The 27061-nt window shown below is 43.9% G+C and overlaps 1 protein-coding gene across 3 annotated transcripts in view; it reads right to left on the bottom strand.

Annotated features, from left to right (window-relative positions):
* The window catches only part of ITPR2 (inositol 1,4,5-trisphosphate receptor type 2), a 265480-nt gene that overhangs the window by 6135 nt on the left and 232284 nt on the right, over positions 1–27061 (bottom strand). For all 3 annotated transcript variants that reach the window (XM_075855774.1, XM_075855775.1, XM_075855776.1), the window contains 6 exons: positions 19716–19880; positions 17830–18025; positions 13586–13672; positions 5725–5852; positions 5296–5461; positions 3109–3269 (listed from right to left, as the gene is read on the bottom strand). In XM_075855774.1, coding sequence (XP_075711889.1) covers positions 3109–3269; positions 5296–5461; positions 5725–5852; positions 13586–13672; positions 17830–18025; positions 19716–19880 — 903 coding nt within the window. The remainder of the gene's footprint in view (positions 1–3108; positions 3270–5295; positions 5462–5724; positions 5853–13585; positions 13673–17829; positions 18026–19715; positions 19881–27061) is intronic.

Below are 27061 nucleotides of genomic sequence, written 5' to 3'. Positions count from 1 at the left end.
GAGTTATATCCTGTATTATACTCCAGAGCTGCACTCACTATTCTGCTGGTGCAGTCACTGTGTACATACATTACTTATCCTGTACTGATCCTGAGTTACATCCTGTATTATACTCCAGAGCTGCACTCACTATTCTGCTGGTGGAGTCACTGTGTATATACATTACTTATCCTGTACTGATCCTGTATTATACTCCAGAGCTGAACTCAGACACTGAACAAGCAGGTAGTGCTGGGAGAGTTAAGATATAAAACTGTTTTCACATTATTATTGTTTACTCCTTTAGGGCCCACAATTCTCCAGGTATTGAAGGGTTAACCTGCACGTTTCAGACATGAAGAGGACGCGTGATTCCGTTATCCTGTGTGTGGCGCCACGTCTTCCATCTTGTGTCATAAAGGGGAACTCGCAGCCGGCATTGTTAAGATCGTTATCAGATAAGCAGGAGGTTTCGGTCCTCTAGAAGCTGCGTTGCGTTCGTCACCGTCCCGCGTTCACGTGCAGCGCACAGTTAATGTGCACTGAGGTTTATCAGCAGGTGGAGTGACAATTCTGGGTTCGCCCGAGTTTAAAGGGCTGTAAAAGAATCTCGTGTATCGGCTGCGACGCACGTGCGCCAATTATAGGCCCTGTTATGATGACTGCTTATCACCAATTATGTGGTGACCTCTGATCTGAGGGATTACCACAGGGCGTGAGAGTAAGTGAAAGGCTCATATAATACCTAACCGCCCGATACCGCCAAATCCCACGCCCCCCCCCCCCCCCCCGTTTCCTGCGCCATCCATCAATACGGCAGCTGAAATGTGAAAAATGACAAGACTCTAGGGAGTTACTTTCTCTCTTCTCAGTGACTCTGTACAATGTCTGCAGGTGGTGACACTCGACGTGGGCACTGTATGGTGCTATTCACATAGGGAATGTATGAAACTTTATATCAATAGTGCCCATATCTAGGCACTGTATGGCACAGAATGGTACTACTGATATGGGCACTGTATGGCACTTAACATGGCCACTGGCTCCATTAATATGGGCACAGTATGGTGCTATTTTTATAGGGAACGTATGAAACTTTAGGTATGGCACTAAGAATATGGGCACTGTATGGAACTACTGATATGGCACTTAATATGGGCACTGTATGGAACTACTGATATGGCACTTAATATGGGCACTGTATGGCCTTATTGATATGGCACTGTTTGGTTCTATTGATACGGCCATTGTATTTCACTACTGATATGGCCACTGACGTAATATGTGTACTGTATGGCACTTAATATTGGCCTTGAATAGCAGATAAGGGCACTGTATGGCACTATTGATATGGGACCTGCAGCATACCATTGTTATGGGCGCTGTTTTGGCACTATTCATATGGGTACAATTAAAATATACAGGTATGGCACCATAAACACAGGCACTGTGTAGCACTATTGATATGGGTGCTGGCTGGCACTATATATGGACACTGTGGATCTGGACTATGTATTGCACTATAAGGGTATGTGCACACACACTAATTACGTCCGTAATTGACGGACGTATTTCGGCCGCAAGTCCCGGACCGAACACACTGCAGGGAGCCGGGCTCCTAGCATCATACTTATGTACGATGCTAGGAGTCCCTGCTACTCCGTGGAACTGCTGTCCCGTACTGAAAACATGATTACAGTACGGGACAGTTGTCCTGCAGAGAGGCAGGGACTCCTAGCATCGTACATAAGTATGATGCTAGGAGCCCGGCTCCCTGCACTGTGTTCGGTCCTGGACTTGCGGCAGAAATACGTCCGTCAATTACGGACGTAATTAGTGTGTGTGCACATACCCTTAACATGCGCCCGGCACGACACTGTGAACGTAAGAACCGTAGGCAAAACTCAACATCGCCAGCCGAGGCGCTCCTCGTATCTCCAGGAGGATGGAGCAGCCACTGGTGAGTGAAATCACATGATCGACAAGTGATTTTTAGTAAAGGGGCGTGGCTGTGACAACCTCTGTAAGAGTCACTATAAAAAACTAGATACAATTCAGAATTATATCGGGTCTCCTGGATTGTGCCTCACAATATTTACACTTGTTCCTCATCTCGGAGGACGCGTCTATTTAGGAGGAGCTAAGAAATTGATGTTTTCCTTGAAGCCCCCGATTTGGCGCTCTATAGCAGCGACCAGGAGCAATTCTGATAATGACATTGTATTAGGAAATTTTTACGTTAGCAACCCTCTAATAATTTCTGCAAAGAACCTAAAAAGTAGAGTCGCACTTTAATGCGCTATCATTATATACAACCTATGGATTTTATATAAGCCGGGGGGGGGGAGGGGCTGAATTGCTTAAGATACAATTATATATTTGGATGATCTCCAAAAACAAGTTAAATTTGACCCAAACGGCAATTAAGTTATAAATTAGCAGCGAAACCTAATAAATAGTAAAGTTATTCAAACAAAATTTACTCATTTCAGACGGAGGAAAATTACCGGCTGCGAAATCAACATTTTTATCTTCTGGGAAACGGTTCCGTCAGTGACACCGACAACTTTGGATCAGGGTTTAAAGTGCCGTTTTAACATAATTGCGACGGAAAAAAATGACTTCTAATATGACAGGGGGGGGGGGTCGCATGAGGCGTAAAACATAATTAAACTAAGGAGATCTGGCGTCTCATATGTCGTCCTCCTACACGCGCCAATTATAGAATCTGTAAGAAAAATACATTATCGCCTTATAAAATACCCAATCTGGGGCTACATTTACGCAAATCATCTCAAATTGGGTCAATACAATCACTAAAAACACCGCCGTACGTGTAATTACACCGCGCCGAGTCGGAATTTCATAATTAGAATTTTTATTTAGCTGGTCGGAAATTTTGCACAGAGATGGGGCTCAAAAGAAGGGATTTAGTTCCTTGTAATGTAAATCCGCACTCCGTGCACGGACTTATTGCTGGGCTTCTGCTTATACACAGCAGCTAATCAGAGCAGGCAGAGCTGCAGTATAAAGCATGGGGGGGGAGGAACAGAGCAGCAGTCCTCGGAGGTGGACTTCAGACTATTCTCTGCAGAGGATCAAATAATAAATACTTCATACATTACTTACGGTTATCATTTTAGCCACGAAGCTTTCCGGGCCTGTATATTCTGTTGGGTCCTTCACTTTGACCAGGACGATGAAGTACAAGTAATGCCACATGCAGTGTTCTGACATGATGTGCTCCTCGAATGACACCGTCTTATTGTCAAACTTGTCTCTCTCCAGACCTACAAGTAGAAAAGAAAAAAGAGGAGGAAGGAGAGAGAGAGAGAGAGAGAGAGAGAGAGAGAGAGAGAGATATAAAAAGGGGTGGAGTAAAGAGTAGAAAGTGAGAAAAAGGGGTGGAGCAGAGACAAAGCGGGTAGAAAGTGAAAAAAGGGGTGGAGGAGGGGGAGGTAGAGAGAAGTGGTGGAGCAGAGAGGAGGGGGAGGTAGAGAGAGAAGTGGTGGAGCAGAGAGGAGGGGGAGGTAGAGAGAGAAGTGGTGGAGCAGAGAGGAGGGGGAGGTAGAGAGAGAAGTGGTGGAGCAGAGAGGAGGGGGAGGTAGAGAGAGAAGTGGTGTAGCAGAGAGGAGGGGGAGGTAGAGAGAGAAGGGGTGGAGCAGAGAGGAGGGGGAGGTAGAGAGAGAAGGGGTGGAGCAGAGAGGAGGGGGAGGTAGAGAGAGAAGTGGTGGAGCAGAGAGGAGGGGGAGGTAGAGAGAGAAGTGGTGGAGCAGAGAGGAGGGGGAGGTAGAGAGAGAAGTGGTGGAGCAGAGAGGAGGGGGAGGTAGAGAGAGAAGTGGTGGAGCAGAGAGGAGGGGGAGGTAGAGAGAGAAGTGGTGGAGCAGAGAGGAGGGGGAGGTAGAGAGAGAAGTGGTGGAGCAGAGAGGAGGGGGAGGTAGAGAGAGAAGGGGTGGAGCAGAGAGGAGGGGGAGGTAGAGAGAGAAGTGGTGGAGCAGAGAGGGTAGGGAGAGAGAAAAAGGTGGAGCAGAGGAGGGGGGAGAGAGAAAAGGGGTGGAGCAGAGGAGGGGGAGAGAAATGTGAGAGGGTAGAAAGTGAGAAAAAGGGGTGGAGCAGAGAGGAGGGGGAGGTAGAGAGAGAAGTGGTGGAGCAGAGAGGGTAGGGAGAGAGAAAAAGGGGTAGAGCAGAGGAGGGGTAGAGAAGTGGTGGAGCAGAGAGGAGGGGAGGAGCAAGTGAGAAAAAGGGGTGGAGCAGAGAAGAGGGGGATAGGAAGTGAGAAAAGGGTGGAGCAGAGGAGGGGGAGTAGAAAGGGAGAAGAGGGTGGAGCAGAAAGGAGGGGGGTAGAAAGTGAGAAAAAGGGGTGGAGCAGAGAGAAAAGGGGTGGGGCAGTAGAGAGAAAAAGAGGTGGAGCAGGGGGAGGTAGAAAGAGGAAAAAGGGGTGGAGCAGAGAAGGTAGAAAAGAGAAAAAGGGATGGAGCAGAGTGGGGGGGGGTAGAGAAAAATTAAAGGGGGTGGAGCAGAAAAAGAGGGTAGGAGATGAAAGGATAGAGAGAGAAAATAGGGGTAAAAGAAAAAAAAAGGGTAAGTGGGAGAATGGGAAAGAAATAAAAATAGGGGGGGGTGAAAAGGGAAAAAAATGGGAGAGGGAAAAGGAGGAAAAGGGGGGAGGAGACAAAAGGAAAGAGGGATGGTGCAGAGGAGGAGTGTGGTGGTGCAATGGGGAGTGAGAGAAAAATAGGGGAGAAAGTAAAAGGGGAGGGACAGAGAATAAGAGAAGAGAAAAAGGGGGAGGGGTGAAAATTGAGGACGCAAAGGAGAGATTTCAGAGAAAGGAAGGAGTGAGGAAGAGGGGGCAAAAAGGAGAGAAAAAGGTAAAGAAGAGAGCGAGAGGAGAAATAGAAAGAAGGTGATAAATGAGCGGGGGAGGGGGGGTCTCATTAGAGGAGAAGTCACAACTGATGTCATTAAGCCGAGCGGCGATGATTCATGAGATCCTATAGTCAGGGACTTCATGTATTTCTATGGATATAGATGCGGATAATTGCAGGTAGTGATTCACTGCAGATAATAACTTCATACACGACTCCAGCGAGGGAACGAATTACCAGGTCCAGGCTTCACCTTCACACATCACAGCCTCCATAATGAGCAGAGGCGGGTAAACCCGGGGCAGGCGCCCATATACAGGAGGCATCTAGTGGTATTACCGGGTACTGGGGTAGTAAACTTATAGACCTCCCACCCATTGCTGAACCCCTCACTGTCCCCCAACCCGAGTCTGGACCGGACATGTAACTGATCTGATCGAGGACTCACCGCAGATGAAACACGTGGTCTTCAGGATCTCCTCCTTCTTCTGCTTCTCGCTCCTCAGATCGGCAAACGTATCGATGATGACACCAAAGATAAGATTGAGGACAATAATGATGACGATGAAGTAGAAGAGAAGATCGTAGACCACCCGGGCAGCAAACAGGGGCTCCTGGAAGACAAGAGCGATGGAGAGATGTGAGTATCGGACAAGGGTCAAGAGACCTTGTGGTCAAACTGTCCGCGCCGGATGAATGTTGGTCGACAGTGGACGGTCCAATCAACAAGTCACCCCCTATAGGATGGTATTGTATAAGTGACTCTGACATCGACCCTTCAAATTTAAGGAGATCTCACACTTGGCCGAGCATGTGGACCTAGTCTTTCCAGTTGACTTGATGAGTAAAGTTGGTTCTTCCCCATGAACAGACTTACATCCTTAGAAGGTTTCCGGAGAACATCTCCCACGCCTCCGCCGTTCCTCAGACCCTGGTTCAGGACTGTTACGATACACATCAGCAGCGTATCACAGGCCCGTTCAATCCCATCTTCTGCATCTCCATCTGTAATGACCACAAGTTCGGATAAATCACACCAATAAACAAAGTGCAAGCTGTCCTACAGGGGTGGTGCCGTTTTTCAGTTATATGATAAAATTCTTCTTGCCTGCAGCCACCACTAGGAGGAGCTCACAGCATACATTTTATATATCAACTACAATAATAAAGTATGCACCAAGCTCCTCATCTCCCTCTAGTGGTGGCCGCAGGAAGCAAGAATTTGATCATGTAACGCTATGTCTATGCAGGGGGTTTAGTGCTCTGTATAAGGAAAACGCAGCTCCGAGAAAAAACGACATGGTAATAAAAGATGGGGATGGAGATGTACGTGGGCAACACGCCGACTTTGGACGCATCGGCATATGTTGGTGTTAATGGATCTGTCCAACGTTTCGGGGCCCTCTATTAATATGGCTATTAATAACGAACACGTGGAAACGATGTGCTGGACGCGCGCCGACGAGAGGTTCCGTGCGGAGATGTAAAGCCTACACAGAGATAAATATAAAATCTATGGAGCACGATGACTTTCACATCTATTAATAAGCGAAGGTACAAGGATCGTCTCTGCTGCCGGCTCCGCTCTGAAGCTGCTCTGGCGGGATAAACATGTGTGTTTACTCAGCGAATGAATGAGGGGGGGGGGTGAGGGGGGCGCGGAGGAAACGAGAGAAAATCTGCTCAACGCTTTACTGCTAAATACAATGTCACGTTATATAATATATATACTGATGAGAAACAAAAACACACAAATACATCCATCTATCTATCTATCTCATATCTATCTATCTCATATCTATCTATCTATCTATCTCTCTCATATCTATCTATCTCTCTCATATCTATCTATCTCTCTCATATCTATCTATCTCATATCTATCTCATATCTATCTCATATCTATCTATCTATCTATCTCATATCTATCTATCTCTCTCATATCTATCTATCTCTCTCATATCTATCTATCTATCTATCTCATATCTATCTCATATCTATCTCATATCTATCTCATATCTATCTCATATCTATCTCATATCTATCTCATATCTATCTCATATCTATCTATCTATCTATCTCATATCTGTCTATCTATCTATCTCATATCTGTCTATCTCATATCTATCTATCTATCTATCTCATATCTATCGATCTATCTATCTCATATCTATCTCATATCTATCTATCTCATATCTATCTCATATCTATCTATCTATCTATCTATCTATCTATCTATCTATCTATCTATCTATCTATCTATCTATCTATCTATCTATCTATCTATCATCTATCTATCTATCTCATATCTATCTATCTATCTCATATCTATCTATCTATCTCATATCTATCTCATATCTATCTCATATCTATCTCATATCTATCTATCTCATATCTATCTATCTATCTATCTCATATCTATCTATCTATCTCATATCTATCTATCTATCTCATATCTATCTATCTATCTCATATCTATCTATCTATCTCATATCTATCTATCTATCTCATATCTATCTATCTATCTATCTCATATCTATCTCATATCTATCTATCTATCTCATATCTATCTATCTATCTATCTATCTATCTATCTCATATCTATCTATCTCATATCTATCTATCTCATATCTATCTATCTATCTATCTATCTCATATCTATCTATCTCATATCTATCTATCTATCTATCTATCTCATATCTATCTATCTATCTATCTATCTATCTATCTATCTATCTATCTATCTATCTATCTATCTATCTATCTATCTTTCGTGTGTAAATCTATCTCTCTCTCATATCTCTATATCTATCTAAAATTGCTAGAATAACTATGAGCTCCCCTGATGGCATCATAGATTTTCGTTATTTTAATTGAAAGTATTGTGGTAATTAAACAGCGCCTCTGGTGGTGAGATTATAATGTAACATCGTAATTACATGTTCCCAACAAGTACAACATACAACCTTATTTTTCATATCAAGAATAAATTTTACATTTTGAATTCTTCAGCTACAATTTATCTTTCTAGAGTAATATTTATCTCCTTTGAGAAATTATTTTGTATTGATGAATGTTTGATGATTTGCTTCGGGGTTAGTGGATGAGCAGCAGATAACAGCGAGTATTATGTGATGAGGCCGGATCTGACGCACAGCGCCACAATCCTGGAGCTACGTGATCACATTATAGAAAGAGAACTGGTTTTATATATAATCTGGGATTATTTACATTCTGCATGGAAGTCCTAGAGGATGAACGAGAAACTCCAGAGCTGCATTCACAGTTCTGCTGGTACTGCACACTTCCAAGAATGCAAATCACCAGAGAAAGGTCTGTACAGGCATTAAACAAGCAGGGAATGCTGGGAGATTTCAGCTCTGAAGCTAAAAACATACTGCAGGATTAAACTCAGGATCAGTAATGTCATGTATGGACACTGATTCCACCCACAGAATAGTGAGTGCAGCTCTGGAGTATAATACAGTTATATTCTTGTATATAGGGGGCAGTATTATAGTAGTTATATTCTTGTATATATGAGCAGTATTATAGTAGTTATATTCTTGTATATACGGGGCAGTATTATAGTAGTTATATTCCTGTATATAGGGGGCAGTATTATAGTAGTTATATTCTTGTATATATGAGCAGTATTATAGTAGTTATATTCTTGTATATACGGGGCAGTATTATAGTAGTTATATTCTTGTATATAGGGGCAGTATTCTAGTAGTTGTATTCTTGTATATAGGGGGCAGTATTATAGTTATATTCTTGTATATAGGGGGCAGTATTATAGTAGTTATATTCTTGTATATAGGGGGCAGTATTATAGTAGTTATATTCTTGTATATAGGGGGCAGTATTATAGTAGTTATATTCTTGTATATAGGGGCAGTATTATAGTAGTTGTATTCTTGTATATAGGGGGCAGTATTATAGTTATATTCTTGTATATAGGGGGCAGTATTATATTAGTTATATTCTTGTATATAGGGGCAGTATTATAGTAGTTATATTCTTGTATATAGGGGCAGTATTATAGTAGCTATATTCTTGTATATAGGGGCAGTATTATAGTAGTTATATTCTTGTATATAGGGGCAGTATTATAGTAGTTATATTCCTGTATATAGGAGGCAGTATTCTAGTAGTTATATTCTTGTATATAGGGGCAGTATTATAGTAGTTATATTCTTGTATATAGGGGGCAGTATTATAGTAGTTATATTCTTGTATATAGGGGCAGTATTATAGTAGTTATATTCTTGTATATAGGGGCAGTATTATAGTTATATTCTTGTATATAGGAGCAGTATTATAGTAGTTATATTCTTATATATAGGGGGCAGTATTATAGTAGTTATATTCTTGTATATAGGGGGCAGTATTATAGTAGTTATATTCTTGTATATAGGAGCAGTATTATAGTAGTTATATTCTTGTATATAGGGGCAGTATTATAGTAGTTATATTCTTGTATATAGGGGGCAGTATTATAGTAGTTATATTCTTGTATATAGGAGCAGTATTATAGTAGTTATATTCTTGTATATAGGGGGCAGTATTATAGTTATATTCTTGTATATAGGAGCAGTATTATAGTAGTTATATTCCTGTATATAGGGGGCAGTATTATAGTTATATTCTTGTATATAGGAGCAGTATTATAGTAGTTATATTCTTGTATATAGGAGCAGTATTCTAGAAATTTGTACTGGTAAAGATATTTAACTTAGTTTGTACACCTACAGACTATGGTTACAACCTGGGGGGAGGGGTTGTCTCCTGAAATAGCTCATTAGGTCGGTATAGTCCAGGCATTTTAGGTATTATTTTTGGGTTGGGACTAGAGTGGGTGGGGGGGGGGCAGTATTATATAGGGTTGTTATTTTCCTCGCTGCAGGCCTGGGACAGTCGCTGTCTGCTGCTTGATATCGAGGTGTTAACGTGCGGCTCGTATTTTATCCCGGATGCTCCGCTCTTTTACATAATCTGGCTCGGCAGTGTCACATGTTAAGTCATTTGAGGGCTATCAATTACTCATTGTGAAAAAAACCGCCGGCGCTGCGCAGATCTACATCTGTGAAGGTGACTGTAGAGAGTCGGTCCACAAAAACACTTAAGCCCTTGAGAGGAATCCTTGTTTGCCCCGCACGCCTTGATTTACGCTGTCTGTCAAATTATCTTGTTGATGCTGCTTGGAACAAGAAAACATCTCGAACAAATTGGGGATTTCTAAAGAAAATATATAGAAATATGGGAGCGAAATCAGAGCAATTAGGGAGACGGGGTTAACACCTTCACCACCAGAGGACGGTGCCCCCTCACCTGCTCTTCAAGTGCCACAACCTCAAGACCTAGTCCTGCTCACAGAGCTGCTGGCAGGTTTTTTACGATCTGGAAACCTGTCCTGAACTAAGGCTCTGTTCACACTGGGGTCATGGCTTCTGTTCATACCGCAGCGATGACTGATCCCAGAAAATCCGGACTCATCCCTTTGCCATATAATGGGGTCTGTCAGCTTTTCATCAGGGTTACTGTATATTTTTGACGTCAAGAATTATGCGGCAGACTGCGTTTGTTTTTTTGCTATTAAACTTATAACGCAAACTAAAATTTATATATATAAGTAAGTATATATATAAGTGTGACATGAAATCCTATGTCCAGTTGGGTCTTAACAATTTACATATATCTCACTAGCTATGGATAATGCATACCTGCTATTTATTTCCTCTATGCTTTACACTGCAGCTGTGCTCACTCAGATTGGCTGTTATGTATAAGCAGTGCATGGAGAGCAAATTTTCGTTACAGCAGAGACAGAATGATTATAAACTACCAGGAACGAAACCCCCAGTGAGACGATGATGATGATGATCAGGTGACTGCTGCAGATTGAGGGGAGGAGCCACAATGAGAGGGAGGGGCCTGGTGAGCGCGGAATACAGTGCACAATGAAATCCACTAATTAGCCTGTGATGGAGGACACAATGTCATTCATGGCCGAGTCTTCAGAGACTTGTCAATTAGATCTTGAGAAATCATTAACGACCCGGATGATAGTTACGCTCTCTCAGCTGGAATGCAGCCCGGTTTACAGATCTCTAGAGCGTAATACGATTATAATTGTCCGATCTCAGGCCTATGATATTTGTCTGTACAATCTCTGACAACCAGTTCTCTGATCCGGAAACGTATCCAGAAGAGTTGTCATTTCCCTTCCCCCGCTCCTTTTGGCAGCTCATACATAGCAGGGGCGATTGGCTGTAAATTAGCACAGTTTTTTGGGGTCACATTGGTCAGACCCCAGTTAATCCCATATTGGTGGCAGATCCTGTTTCAAGTTATCTATAGCCCTGGCCAAAAGGGTAACTACAGGCGTAGCAGGGGCACCAACAGTATTAAAGGAGCAGCAGAGGTGGGGAGCAATTAGAGATCACCAAGTCACGATCGCTGGCAATGGTGATGATCGAGATATTGAGTGTGCAGGATGGAAGGATGGGAGAAGACACAGGACAGAAGGCCTTAAAAGGAGTTGTATGAAACAGCGCCACCCTTGTCCATTGGCTATGTCTGGTATTGCAGCTCTGTCCCATTGAAAACAATGCAACTCAATTAAATGAGGCTGAGCTGCAATACCAGACATCGCCCATAAACAAGAGTGGCGCCCTTTAATAAATCCCTTTTTAAAAGTCCTATAACTTTTCCTTTCTTCCATAGATTTACTCACAAGATCTGATATGCTCCTACACATGACCAGCCTTGCCCGGTCCCATGGCCTCACCGCATGACACATGGCTAGGGACCGTGACATGTAGTCACATGGTGATCGGAACTGATCACAAGGTGAAATTAAGTCACTGGAATTAAAAGGACAAAAAAAAAAAAAAAACTAACACTCAGATTATACGTACTGGTCCTAGAGATTATAATCTCTACTCCGGGGGACGCAGAAGCGATCAACGCGATCAATGGACGGCATGGAGGTTCACAACGGGCAGCTTGTTGCGATTTATAACCTGTAAAGGATTTCTCTGCAGCGCCACCGGAGGGGAAATGAAGTATTACCATTGTTCCTATTGAAACCAATGGGCTGTACATGTAACATGTGGACGTCCCGGGTCCTCCAGAGAGGGGGATGCTCATCGTAGCCGCTCTCGACCGCAACTTATTGATGGAAGTCACGGATGAGTTACCCCCGTACTACACGGTTGTGGGCCTAACGCAAAAAACTATAATATGGCAGCCAAGTGTGAATAGACCCAAATCGGAGATGTGAAAGTTGAGTTTTGTGAATTCTGCTTTCCTGTTAGCTCTCAGGTTACAGGACTTTACAATTGGCACCAAGTCATTAGACTGGCGGAGGACCCACCTGAGGAAGAGTCGGGGGGAGGGCGATTAGCAAAGGTGAGACTGAGTTTTGTTTGGAGTGTTTCTTTAATATTCCCACTGTATTGTGCAGGCTGTAAACTTGAAAAGGGACAGCAAGATGATGTGAAGTCCTGCAACCTGAGAGTTAACAGGAAATCAGAATTCTGAATGCAGCTCTGGATGGGACAGGAGTTTATGAAAATATGAAGCAAAGATAAAAAACTAGGAGCATTTTACATGCAGCTCTGTATGTGACTGGAGCATGTGAGGCTATGTAGAAAATATCAGAAATGAGCTGAATTTTGAATGCAGCTCCGTATATGAATGGAGTATATGAGGCCATGTATCAAAGATCAGAAACCAGTAGAATTTGACATGCAGCTCTGTATGTGATTGCTGGTTTCTGATCTTTGCTACATCCCCTCATATACCCCAGATTTCTGAATGCAGCTCTGTATGTAACTGGAGTATATGAGGTGATGTAGCAACCATCAGAAACAGCAGACTTCTGAATGCAGCTCTGGATGTGACTGGAGTATATGAGGTGATGTAGCAATGATCAGAAACCAGCAGAATTCTGAATGCAGCTCAGGATGTGGCTTGTGTATCTGAGGTAACATAACAAAGATCACAATCCAGTAGAATTTTAAATGCAGCTTTGGAAGTGACTGGAGTATAATCACACAACTCAAAATCAGCACAAGTTAAGTAAACAAAGACTATGGAAAGTCACTCAACATCATACGCAGATTGAACCCGTAAAAAGCTGCACCTCACGTTCTCTTAGGCGGAGTTTACATGTTGCAGATTTATAGTGGATTGTTGATGCAGATTTCACCCTTTGCAATGTGAAGGGAGAGATCCGCGACAAATCTGCGACGTGTGAACTCGGCCTTAAGGGCACCCATCAAGAACGTGGCCGGTGTATATGGACGGGGTCGTCATCCAGCAATTTTCCGAAGACAACTTTCCGACATCATGGAAGAACCCCTTGCAAGGAACATCATCCCTCAGACGTCACAACTCCTAGACCCAATGAGAATCCCCCCATCTGCATCTTCTTCTCCATTCACATCCAAAGCTAAATCCAGAATTTTGCTGGTTTACTGTTAATCAGAGAGCGGTGCATTGTGGGAGATTAAATGAGACAGAGCTCAGCTGAACTGAGTGACCGTCAATATGCCCGCATTTAAAACCCCCACAGGGGTATCCACCCAACTTTCCCAGACCCCTGAATGGCAAATGTGCCTATTTATTACCTCCACTTCCATACTGCTGCATTATTGGGCAGATTTGCCCCTTACTGGTGTTTTATGGGGTAAATGCCCCTTTGAACGTGTAAGACACATATCAGACTGACCTGTGAATGGTATGGATGTGGCGCACTCTTCCTTCTGACAAGTGCCCATCATTGTCGTTAGAGAGGACCCACGGATCTCGCCGTTACCTGGTAAAGAAAACGGGGGAGGGGGGTAATTTTTTATAAAAATGTTATGAATTTTAAATTGTAATAATAAACTTAAAAAAATAAGGGTAAAAAATGTCCACGTTCCGGTGAACTTCACCAGCGCGTTATTCAGAAGTAACACAAAATCGCCAAATTTACGGTTAACCAGCGCTAGAGGGAAAATCTAGACCTTGACCTATTCGCGGTGAGTCAGACTGCTCAGGACTAATGCCTCTGACATTTGAGGCGCGGGGACGCAGCGTGGGCCGCGTGCTTCCGCTCGTCTTATGCCAATTTCAGAACATAATAGATCATTTATCTCAGAGGAAGAAAGTTCCGCAAAGATCAATGAAGATCTCAGAACCAACCGGGGAAGTGAATCCAGAAATCAGGCAAAATCCAGATTTCTGAGAAAGGGAGAGACTGCTGGATAAGGGAGACGGAAAGAGAAGTTTGGATCTCAGAACAAGAGATAAAATTCCTGATTTACGAATAACGGATCTCGGAACAAGATATGAAATTCCGGATCTGGCAAAAAAAAGAGAAAGTTCCGGATCTGGCAATAAAAGAGAAAGTTCCGGATCTCGCAAAAAAAGAGAAAGTTCCGGATCTCGCAATAAAAGAGAAAGTTCCGGATCTCGCAATAAAAGAGAAAGTTCCGGATCTCGCAATAAAAGAGAATGTTCCGGATCTCGCAAAAAAAGAGAAAGTTCCGGATCTCGCAATAAGAGAGAAAGTTCCGGATCTCGCAAAAAAAGAGAAAGTTCCGGATCTCGCAATAAAAGAGAAAGTTCCGGATCTCGCAAAAAAACAGAAAGTTCCGGATCTCGCAATAAAAATAAAAAAAATTAAAATTCTGGATCTCGCAATAAGAGAGAAAATTCCGGATCTCAGAAAAAGAGAGAATTCTGGAATTATCTTTCAGGTTCTAAATTCCAGAATTCTCGCTCTTGTTCTGAGATCCGGAATTTTCTCTTATTGCATGATCTGGAATTATCTTTCTGGTGCAGAGAAAACTCCTGATTTACGAACAAGATCGATAATTCCGGATCTTAGAACAAAATATCTGGATCTTCGAGCAGAATGATAAATCCAGATATTAGAGCCGCATGGATCATTCTGGATCTTAGAACAGGACAGAAAAATCATAATTTCAGAGACAAATATATTAATCAGATGTTAGAGCTTAAAAATAAATCTAGATCTTAGAGAACAGATAAATCTTTGAACCCAAATATAAATCCAGATCAGAACTAGATAAACCGGATGTCACGATTGGATCTGGAATTATCTTTTAGAACTGGATTTATGCCCCTGGTGGATCTGGATTTATCGATCCTTCGGAGATCCAGCACGATCCATTGGACTTTAAAATCTTTTGTTTTTTTCATAGCAAAATGCATAATTCTGGATCTCAGAACAGGATAGAAAAATCCAGACAAGAGACAGAAAGATAAATCCAAATCTTAGAACCAGTTCTTATCTGGATCTCAGAGCCAGAAACAAGCAGATCTCCAGAGATTATTCCAGAACTAAAATGATTACTTTCAGAAGGAAACTAGAGAGATCATTCTGGATCTCAGGACTAAAGATAAAAATCCAGATCTCTGATCTAGAGAGAGAAATCCAGATTTCATAAGCAAAAGAGAAAACTTAAGATCTCGGAACAAAGAAGATAAAACTGGATCTCTCAGAACTAGAGAAGTAGATCCCGGATCTCAGAGCCAGAAAGATCATTTCAACACTGGAAAGATTAATCCAGATCTCCGAGCAAAACTGATTTTCTCTGAACCAGATAGATAATTCCGCATCTTAGAATTAAGGTGGTAAATCCTGGACATCAGATCCGGAACAATAACCTGTGATCTCACAAGCAGAAAGATCATTCCTGGAATCAGAACCAAAGAGATTGTTTGGATCTCGGATAATTCCGGATCAAATTTAGATCCAGAACTAGAGGGAAAATTCTGAATCTGTTATCCAGGATTTATATCCCAGATTCGGAGATCCGGACTTGTTCCTCTGGTTCTGGGATCTGAAATTAATCCGGAGATCCAGAATTCTCTCTCTGATTCCCAGATCCAGATGATCCTTCTGCTTCTGGAATAATTTTTCCGGTTCTAATATTACAGGTTATTGTTCTAGATCGGATATACACAATTTACCCCCCTGATTCTGAGATCTGGATTCTGAAATTCAGGAATAATCTTATAGATCTGGATTTATCTCTCCTGTCTGAGTCAATCAATCCCTTTGTAATCTCAGATAACGGATCTATCCGGATCTCGGAACCCTATAGATAATCTTGTGGATGGGTCCGGTCAGGTTTTTGGGTATATTTTGGGTATTTTTCCTCTTTATGACACGTCTGTGTGGGTTATCAATAGGCGCGGTGTTATCGTACATGACGGCGTGTAATGAAGGTTTCTGCGGCCGTATTTTTGGCGCAGTCTCTACACAGGGGTTTTGTGTAGCCCGTCCAAGCCGCACGCTGCATCTTGTAACATGAGCTCTCCGCCTGCTGTTATTGGAGCAGATGCCGCTGGCTGAGAAAATCCTCCTGAGATTATTGGGATTAAAAAACTTCTCACAAGACTGATGTGCTGCCGAAACGCCGGCCGCCAGTAACCCTTCCATGCCTGGAAGCTCCAATGAACCAACCCATCCATTCACTGACAGCCGAACTAGGACCATGACCTTATTCACAGCCAGCAAGCCAAAATCTCTAGTCGTTGAGCTGCTGCCAATTCTTTTCAGCTGTGAGATAAAAAATATATGTCTGCCATTACTTACAGGGATTACCCAGCTTTCCCAGGTTCCTGCATGGCACATCACTGTCTAACTGGATAGAAAGTGCCGTTCAGGAGTCTGGGTGGCAAGAAGTCATAGAGTGGGCCTCACAACAGCAAAAATATGTAAAGCGGCCTTAAAATAATTCACCCAGCTTTCCTTGGTTCCTGAATGGTATATATCCTTTTATACTCAGTGACTGGGGAGTGAGGGACAAATCACTGCATGACAAGTCAGGTTGGCCGTTCAGAAGTCAAGGAAGGGTGGATGCCAACCCCCTGGGGGATCGGTCATGGCTGCCATTTTGGCTGATACCCTTACTTCATATTGGCTTCTGGGAAAGTTGGGTATATTCACACGGCTTATTTTCAGCCGTTTTTCGGGCCGTAAGCGCCCCGAAAAAACGGAGGCTGAACGCTTCTAAACATCTGCCCGTTGATTTCAATGGGAAAAACGGCGTTTCGTTCCGACGGGGCGTTTTTTTTACGCAGCCGTTTGAAAAAATGGCGCGTAAAATGAAGGGCCCATAAAAAGAAATGCATGTCACTTCTTGAGCCATTTTTCATTGTGTCAATAGAAAAATAGCTCCAAAAACTGAGGCAAAAAAACGTTTGAGGCTTAAAAAACCTCAGAAAATCAGAGGCTGTTTTCCCTTGAGAACCGCTCCGTATTTTACAGCTGTTTTGCGTGTGAACATGCCTTAAGAAGTCATTGTCTATGTACCCCAACTCTGAAAAACAACTTACAACATTCCATCATAAAAATCATAACGTCTTGAGAAAAATCAAGTTTTCTCCTCCAATCACATCCAAAGCTGCATCCAGAAATCTGTTTCCTATCAGGTTGAAGTGCATTGTGGGAGCTTAGATGACCATTACCCAGATAGTGCTAAGCGGTTAGGTCACATCTGACAGAAGGGTGAAGATAAACTGCTGTCTGGTTCCAAGGGTAACAAGAAGAAATGTGAATGCAGCTCTGGATGTGAATAGAGAAATGTGATATATCTTAAACTCGGTACAAAATAATACTGTGTAAATACATTGCTTTTCTTGTTTTGAACTAATTTGAGCTATGCAATGTTTTATGCTCTGGTCACTTCCAAAGCTGCATGTTTTTGTTACCAGACAATTGGGAGATCAGATGACCGTTAAAACTAAGCTGTGAAATAACATTTCTGAAAGTGGAAATGAAATTATCGCTGTATTTCACTGCTTCTTAAAAGGTCAACCAGTAGAATTGGGAATGCAGCTCTGGAGGTGACTGAAATATGAGACATGATGTAACTCCGGGTCAGTACCAGATCTATAGTGAGGTGTGAGGCAGCAGAAGCCTCGACCCCCGCACATCCACTGAGATCAGTTATTTACCGGAGTCCGGGGGTCTGTCCTTCAGCCGGTCCACCTCCATGATGAAGTCGTCTTTCAGAAAGAGAAACCCAATAATGGAGAAGAGGTAGACGAGGATCAGCGCCAGCACGGCCGTCAGGATGATGGAGCGCCCGTTCCGGGTCACACTCTTTATAACGTTCAGCAAAGTTTCTTCTCGATACACGAGATCAAACAACTACAAAAAAAGGGAAAGATTGTAAAAATTATATTATATAATAACGGGTGTATCTAATCCTATCATGTGTGATACTGTCTCCTGAGCCGTGTATCTAATCATGTCATGTGTGATACTGTCTACTGAGCTGTGTATCTAATCCTATCATGTGTGATACTGTCTGCTGAGCTGTGTATCTAATCCTATCATGTGTGATACTGTCTGCTGAGCTGTGTATCAAATCCTATCATGTGTGATACTGTCTGCTGAGCCGTGTATCTAATCATGTCATGTGTGATACTGTCTGCTGAGCCACTGTATCTAATCCTATCATGTGTGATACTGTCTGCTGAGCTATGTATCTAATCCTATCATGTGTGATACTGTCTGCCGAGCGGTGTATCTAATCCTCTCATGTGTGATACGGTCTGCTGAGCTGTGTATCTAATCCTATCATGTGTGATACTGGCTGCGGAGCTGTGTATCCAATCCTATCATGTGTGATACTGTCTGCTGAGCTGTGTATCTAATCCTATCATGTGTGATACTGTCTGATGAGCTGTGTATCTAATCATATCCTGTGTGATACTGTCTACTGAGCCGTGTATCTAATCCTATCATGTGTGATACTGGCTGCGGAGCTGTGTATCCAATCCTATCATGTGTGATACTGTCTGCTGAGCTGTGTATCTAATCCTATCCTGTGTGATACTGTCTGCTGAGCGGTGTATCTAATCCTATCATGTGTGATACTGTCTGCTGAGCTGTGTATCTAATCCTATCATGTGTGATACTGGCTGCGGAGCTGTGTATCCAATCCTATCATGTGTGATACTGTCTGCTGAGCTGTGTATCTAATCCTATCATGTGTGATACTGTCTGCTGGGCTGTGTATCTAATCCGATCATGTGTGATACTGTCTGCTGAGCTGTGTATCTAATCCTGTCATGTGTGATACTGTCTGCTGAGCTGTGTATCTAATCCTATCATGTGTGATACTGTCTGCTGAGCTGTGTATCTAATCCTGTCATGTGTGATACTGTCTGCTGAGCTGTGTATCTAATCCTATCATGTGTGATACTGTCTGCTGAGCCGTGTATCTAATCCTATTATGTGTGATACTGTCTACTGAGCAGTGTATCTAATCCTGTCATGTGTGATACTGTCTGCTGAGCCGTGTATCTAATCCTATTATGTGTGATACTGTCTACTGAGCAGTGTATCTAATCCTATCATGTGTGATACTGTCTGCTGAGCTGTGTATCTAATCCTATCATGTGTGATACTATCTGCTGAGCTGTGTATCTAATCCTATCATGTGTGATACTGTCTGCTGAGCTGTGTATCTAATCCTATCATGTGTGATACTGTCTGCTGAGCCGTGTATCTAATCATGTCATGTGTGATACTGTCTGCTGAGCCGTGTATCTAATCATGTCATGTGTGATACGGTCTGCTGAGCCGTGTATCTAAGCCTATCATGTGTGATACTGTCTGCTGAGCCGTGTATCTAAGCCTATCATGTGTGATACTGTCTGCTGAGCCGTGTATCTAATCCTATCATGTGTGATACTGTCTGCTGAGCCGTGTATCTAATCCTATCATGTGTGATACTGTCTGCTGAGCCGTGTATCTAATCCTATTATGTGTCTCCTCCCCCGTCTCCGGTCACACCGTCATGGCGGCGCCGGCGGTTGTCGGAGATTCTCACCAGGAAGCTGTAGAAGAACTCGTGAACGAACAGTCCCAGCATGCAGACGATGACGTAGACCACGTGGTACAGGAACGCCATGTCCATGATCACCGCTCTGTAGCCTCGTGTGAACGTGCCGCGGTTCCCCACGAAACTCACCAGAAAAACCACCTTATTACACAGCTGTGGGGGAAGGGCGACAATTATAAGACGGAATCAGGCCCCAGACATTGTATGAAAATGACAGCGCCACTTATAGACATAAATAGAAGAACGGCGGCACGGGACGCGGCTCATCGTGTAAAATCTGGGCGCACGCGGCGGTTTAGGATTTTTTTTCTACTAAACAAAGCTGGAAATCTGTTTCAATCTCCTGAGCACGGACAGGATCTCGCCACCGCCGCCGCCTCCGCCTGAAAGTTCTGTACGTGGCGGTGAAAAATATAGGGTTTGTTTTCCCACAACTGTATGAAAAGTATTTGTAGGCGACATTTGCTCAATAAGTAATCAGGTAACAGACCAAACGGCGGCAGCGCGAGAGGCAGCGTGAGAGGCAGCGTGAGAGGCAGCACGAGAGGCAGCGTGAGAGGCAGCGTGAGACCGCCACTTAATATAAAGCCGCAGCTTGTGCCGGGCGGCTGCCGAGAACACAGAATACACCCGCAACATTAATATACAGGCAGAAGAATAGCGGGGGGCATCTATAGGGTAAGGGAGGTGCGGAGAAAGTACAACAGTCAGTACGATAGATAGATATGAGCGAGATAGATAGATAGATATGAGATAGATAGATAGATAGATAGATATGAGATAGATAGATATGAGATAGATAGATAGATAGATAGATATGAGATAGATAGATATGAGATAGATAGATAGATAGATAGATAGATAGATAGATAGATAGATAGATAGATAGATAGATAGATAGATAGATAGATAGATAGATAGATAGATAGATATGAGAGAGATAGATATGAGAGAGATAGATAGGAGATAGATAGATAGGAGATAGATAGATAGATAGATAGATAGATAGATAGATAGATAGATATGAGAGAGATAGATATGAGATAGATAGAGAGATAGATAGAGAGATATGAGATAGATAGATATGAGATAGATAGATAGATAGATAGATATGAGATAGATAGATAGATAGGAGATAGATAGAACATGAACATGCATCAGCTCTGCAGGAAATACAATGTACACTCCGAGAGCTGCAACAAGAAAATACAAAGCTCAGATTAGAGATAGAAAATCTAAAACCACAAACACAAAGTCTAGGAGCAAGGGAGAGCGCTGACATAAGGACTGCCAATGACCAGGGCGCTAGTACATCAAATCACCCAAACCCAATAAATATTCCTGAAATTAATGAAAACAAACTAGGAGAAAACAGAGCGATACAAGTGGGTACAAAGCCGACCGCCAACCAATCCTCCAGCACAGAACCACAGCAGCACCACATAACACCACCAAGCAGGACCCAGGACACAAGCATCAGACAAGCCACCCGCAAGTCACAATGTCCTGATACTGTCCTAATAATTGACTCAAATGGCAAATACCTTAATTCACGGCGACTCTTCCCAGGAAAAAGGGTCAGTAAAATTCACTGTGCAACTATCCAACAAGTCACATCAGTCATCAATAACCCACATTTTACCAATCTAAACCATCTCATTATACACACGGGTACAAACAACCTCCAAGACCAGCAACAGCAGATTGCAGAACAACTGACCCAACTAGCAAAGACGGCACAACAAAAGTTCCCTGACAGTAAAATAATTATATCATCCGTGCTCCCAAGAAAAGATGTACCCAACGAGATCACCCAGGCCATCAACACAGAGCTGGCAGCGAACATCAGCTCAACGTCAAACATCAGCCTGGCACAACACCCCTCCATAGAGCAGCACCACCTGTATGATGACAAACACCTCAACAAACGAGGGGTCAGCCTTCTGGCCAAAGAACTGAAAGACATTGTGCTGAACAGACCCCCCAGACCTGGACCCCACACCAGCCAAAGCCAAAACATGGAGACATCACTAACAATGAAAAGACCTCAAACTCCACACACCTCACTACACCCAGGAGAAAAACCCCTTTACCCAAGGTCAGACCAACAGAGGCAAAAGCCATGGAGAAAACCCCCTGCCTCACACAGAGACACGCAGAGCAGAGACATGGAGGAAACCCCCTGCCTCACACAGAGACACACAGAGCAGAGACATGGAGGAAACCCCCTGCCTCACACAGAGACACACAGAGCAGAGACATGGAGGAAACCCCCTGCCTCACACAGAGACACGCAGAGCAGAGACATGGAGGAAACCCCCTGCCTCACACAGAGACACGCAGAGCAGAGACATGGAGGAAACACCCTGCCTCACACAGAGACACGCAGAGCAGAGACATGGAGGAAACCCCCTGCCTCACACAGAGACACGCAGAGCAGAGACATGGAGATGCTAAAGACCCTGCTCAGCACTCTATGTAAAAAACTAATGTGACTGTACAACACGAGAACATCTACAACACATCCAACAGTCACATCTCCAGCCCGTCCTACACAGCGCCGCTCATTACAAGGTATATGGACACACAATGACGTCCTTTATAATCAGCAGCTGGAATATTCAAGGCCTCAACGCCTCAGCCTTTGGATGCAAAATTAACGATCCAGACTTCATCCAAAGACTGAAAAATATCGATATACAAATCCTCCTGGAAACATGGACTAGGACAGAGAATGAGTCCCTGGTGCCCACTGGATACAGGGAAATCTCTGTCCCCGCCCTGAAAAATAAACACATCAAGCAGGGTCGGTGTTCAGGAGGAATATTAGTCTGGTACAAGGAGGAGCTCCATGAGCAGATCAAAGCCGTGAAGCGAGGAGACAGCCACATCTGGATAAGAATAGGCAGCTCCATCCTCACCTCTCAGTCTGACATGTATCTCTGCGCAACGTACATCGCACCGCCAGAGTCCCCGTACTCCAACCCAGACAGCTTTGAGATTATACAAAGGGAAGCCGCCCATTTCCAGACCCTGGGCAGCGTTCTCATCTACGGAGACCTCAATGCAAGAACGGGGAGAGATAAAGACTACCTGACCAATGATGGAAATATCTTCATCTTTGGAGCAGAGGCCGACTGTCATAACTCCCTACAGAAAGAGAGAAACAGCTATGACAGCACCGTCAACAAAAGCGGGAAAAAACTACTGAATCTATGTCGAAGCTTAGGACTCCACATACTGAATGGCCGCACCAAGGGAGACTCTTTAGGAAGGTATACACTAAACTCCCATGTAGGCAGCAGTGTAGTAGACTATGCCATCACGGACATGGACCCCGCAAACATTGGCGCACTCATAGTCACTCCACAAACGCACCTGTCAGATCACAACCAATTACTTCTATACATCAAATCCACAACCAAACCATCTGCACAAAAACCACATCAAACCGGCCTCTTCAACCTGCCCCCATCTTATAAATGGTCCAAAACGTCAACTATAAAATATAAAGAGACAATGAACAGACCAGAAGTGCAGGAGATGCTTCACAACCTCTACAACAAGGTGTATGAGACAAGCCCAGGAGGGGTCAATCAGGCCGTAAATGACCTCAATAATATATTCTATACCATGGCAGAGAAGTCTGACCTGAAAAGATGTGACTACAAGAGGCCACAAGAAATACATCCTAACGGTTGGTTTGACCGTGAGTGCAAAGAAGTACGGAAGACCCTAAGAAATGCCTCAAATAAGAAGCACCGAGACCCAAACAACACCGGTCTGAAGGAGGCCTACAGCAACATACAGAGGCAATACAAGACCATCCTCCGAAAGAAAAAACAAAGGCACATCTCCACCAAACTTACCCAACTCCAAGATGCCCTCCATGACAACTCGTTCTGGGAATTATGGAAACACATGGGCAAAAATTGCAAGAAAAACAACCTTCATATTCAAAATGGCAACATCTGGCTCCAATATTTCAGGGACCTCTACAAAGATATCCCGAAAGAAGAACAAAGCCAAGAACAAAAACAAATAATATCAAAATTGAAGGCGATGGAGGAAACACTTAAAGATTCTCAAAACCCCCTGGATACACCAATAACACTGCAAGAAGTAACAGAGAGAACCTCAGACATAAGGTGTAAAAAATCCAGCGGCCTAGACAGAATCTCACCAGAAATGATAAAACACAGCCCGCCAGAAATACAGGCCGCAATAGTCAAACTATTTAATATGGTGCTGAGTGCCGGCTACTTCCCGCAAATCTGGAACCAAGGCCTTATAACACCAATCCACAAGAGTGGGGACAGGTACGACCCGGCCAACTACCGAGGGATGTGTGTCAGCAGCAACCTGGGGAAACTGTTCAGCAGCATCCTGAATAAGAGAATCCTCCGCTTCCTCTCCCAGCACAATGTCCTCCACCAAAGCCAAGCTGGGTTCATGCCAAACCACCGCACCACTGACCACATCTACACCCTGCGCAGCCTCATCAAGAGCCACGTCCACAATACAAAGCATGGGAAGATTTACGCCTGTTTTGTGGACTTTAAGAAGGCCTTTGACTCAGTGTGGCACCCGGGCCTATTCCTGAAACTGCTGGAGAGCGGAATAGGAGGTAAAACCTATGACGTCATCAGAAGCTCCTACACAGAGAACAGATGCAGCGTGAAGGTGAACGGGAGAAGAACGGCTGATTTCCAGCAGAGCCGAGGAGTCAGACAAGGCTGCAGCCTCAGTCCAACGCTCTTCAACATCTACATCAATGAACTGGCCACAGCTCTGGAATCCTCCTCAGCACCAGGTCTCGCCCTCCATGACACCCAGGTGAAATTCCTGCTGTATGCAGATGACCTTCTGTTACTATCACCAACCGAGAAAGGTCTCCAAGACAACCTGCAAATCCTAGAAAAATTCAGCTCCACGTGGGCACTACCCATCAATGCCAAGAAAACCAACATCATGGTGTTCCAGAAGAGAAACTCAAAATCCCCCAGGCACCCGACCTTCACACTAAATAACGCCACACTCACAGCGACCGACAGGTACACTTACCTGGGCCTAGAAATCAACCAATCAGGAAGCTTTAAACAAGCCATAGAGATTCTGAAAGACAAGGCGTGCAAAACCTTCTATGCCATCAGACGAAAACTCTATCATCTCAAACCACCAGTGACGGTCTGGCTGAAAATCTTTGACTCCATCATCTCCCCAATCCTCCTGTATGCCAGTGAAGTCTGGGGTCCGGACACATACCCAGACTGGTCAAGGTGGGATTCCAGCCCAACAGAAATCTTCCACCTAGAATTCTGCAAACACCTTCTCCAAGTCCATCGGAGCACCTCAAATAGTGCCTGTCGGGCAGAACTGGGCAGATTCCCACTACACCTCACAATCCAGAAGAGGGCGCTATCATTCTGGGCCCATCTACACAGCAGCAGGCAAAGTTCCTATCACCATAAAGCCCTGCTACACCAAGGGGTCCCAGGTAAACCAGGCCCCCCAGAACATCTCACCCTGACCCGGCCTGAAGAAAATGTCACCCAGCGCGGCCTCACAAAAGCCGAAATCAAGAAGACAATAAACAAAGGCCAAGAGGAATATATCAGTGACTGGAGGAACGACATAAAGACATCCCAGAAACTGACAATATACCGGAGTCTACAGCGGGAATATAAACTGGCGCCATATCTGGAGAAACTGCCAAACCCCAGAGACAGACAGATCCTGAGCCGCTACAGACTGAGCGCCCACAACCTGCTCATCGAATCCGGGCGCCACAGACAGACCTACAAGCCCAGGGAGAGCCGACTGTGCCAACAGTGCGACCAGGAGGCCATGGAGGATGAGGCCCACTTCCTGCTACACTGCTCCAAATACTCAGCAGTGAGGGACACTCACTTCAGGAGACTCTCTGATCTCTTACCAGACTTCAGCTCCATGGAAGAGGAAGAGAAACTCTACATCCTGCTGGGTGAAGAGGAAACCACAGTGGGCACAGCGGCACAATATGTCACTGCATGCCATGGACTGAGAGAGACATGATATGCCATGGACTTGTATAACCCCGACCCTATATGTGTCCCTATCCCCAAGCCCTCAGTCCCTATCCCTCATTCCCTTACTTCTTACTTGCTTTGGCAATGCTAATATGTATTTGGTCCTGCCAATAAAGCTTCTTTGAATTGAATTGAATTGAATTGAATTGATATGAGATAGATAGATAGATAGATAGATAGATAGATAGATAGATAGATAGATAGATAGATAGATAGATAGATTCATAGATATGAGATGGATAGATAGATAGATAGAGATAGATAGATATTTTATATCTATGTAATATAATTGCTCTGGGTTGTACATAAATCGTGGCAGGGGACGTGGCAGGGGACGTGGCAGGGGACGTGGCACTGACAGTTCTATGTGTAATATAATCCGTGTTTCTTTTTGTGATATTATTACAAGTTTGGACAATATTGGGGGGCAGATTTAAGAGTTATAAATCCCCTTTAAAGAAGTTCTCAATGTAAATGAATTGTTAGAAAGATCTGGACTGTCCTCCTTCTCTGGTGGCAGCACAATATCAGTCAGCTGAGTCACCTCTGACAGTCTGGTTGCTATGGATACTCTGCCTAACAACCACCGTCTTTTCAACAGAGTTGTCAAGCAGCTCGTCCCTAGCAACCAGTCTGTCAGCGATTACTCAGGTCTTGAGCTCAAAAAAAAGAAATGCAACTAAATTGAGGACACAAAAAGGGACAAGGAGGCATGGCGTTCACCTCGGCCCTCTCTGTCTTATAGATTTAGATGGAGAGCCCCTTCAAGACTGAGTCAAGGTCTGAGTGTCAAAATCAGCTCACTTAGGCCAGGGCAAAATGGCCGACTTGTATCCAAAACTACTTAATGAACGGTATGAGCCACCATGGTCATATTGGTTTTGGGCACAATCCGGTGGCAGTCAGGTCTATCAGTGTCCCCTATATTAAGGCCCTCAGGGCCCCTCGGACCTTCTGACGGAGGCCACATTGGCGAGGTCTGCCAACAAGTAATTGACCGAATCTGCACATATTGTATCCCCCCCCCATAAGGCAAGACAGATGTTAAGAACGTGAAAACTAATGAACAACTTATACAGTCTCGAAAGCCACAGGGAGACGTCCGATATCCAGAATTAGAGGGATTCTGTATCCACTCCCTATAGAAGATGAAAGCCTGGCTGACTACTGAGCCCCCCGGCTGCTCGGCTCGCTGCCATCTGCTCCTGGTATAACTAGCCTGGCTGCCGGGGAAGGGATATAATCCGCACGCCTCCCTGTAACTTA

Source organism: Rhinoderma darwinii, chromosome 3 (genome assembly GCF_050947455.1).
Source record: "Rhinoderma darwinii isolate aRhiDar2 chromosome 3, aRhiDar2.hap1, whole genome shotgun sequence".
Taxonomy (NCBI): Eukaryota; Metazoa; Chordata; class Amphibia; order Anura; family Rhinodermatidae; genus Rhinoderma; species Rhinoderma darwinii.
This window is presented reverse-complemented; position numbering and strand designations above follow the sequence as displayed.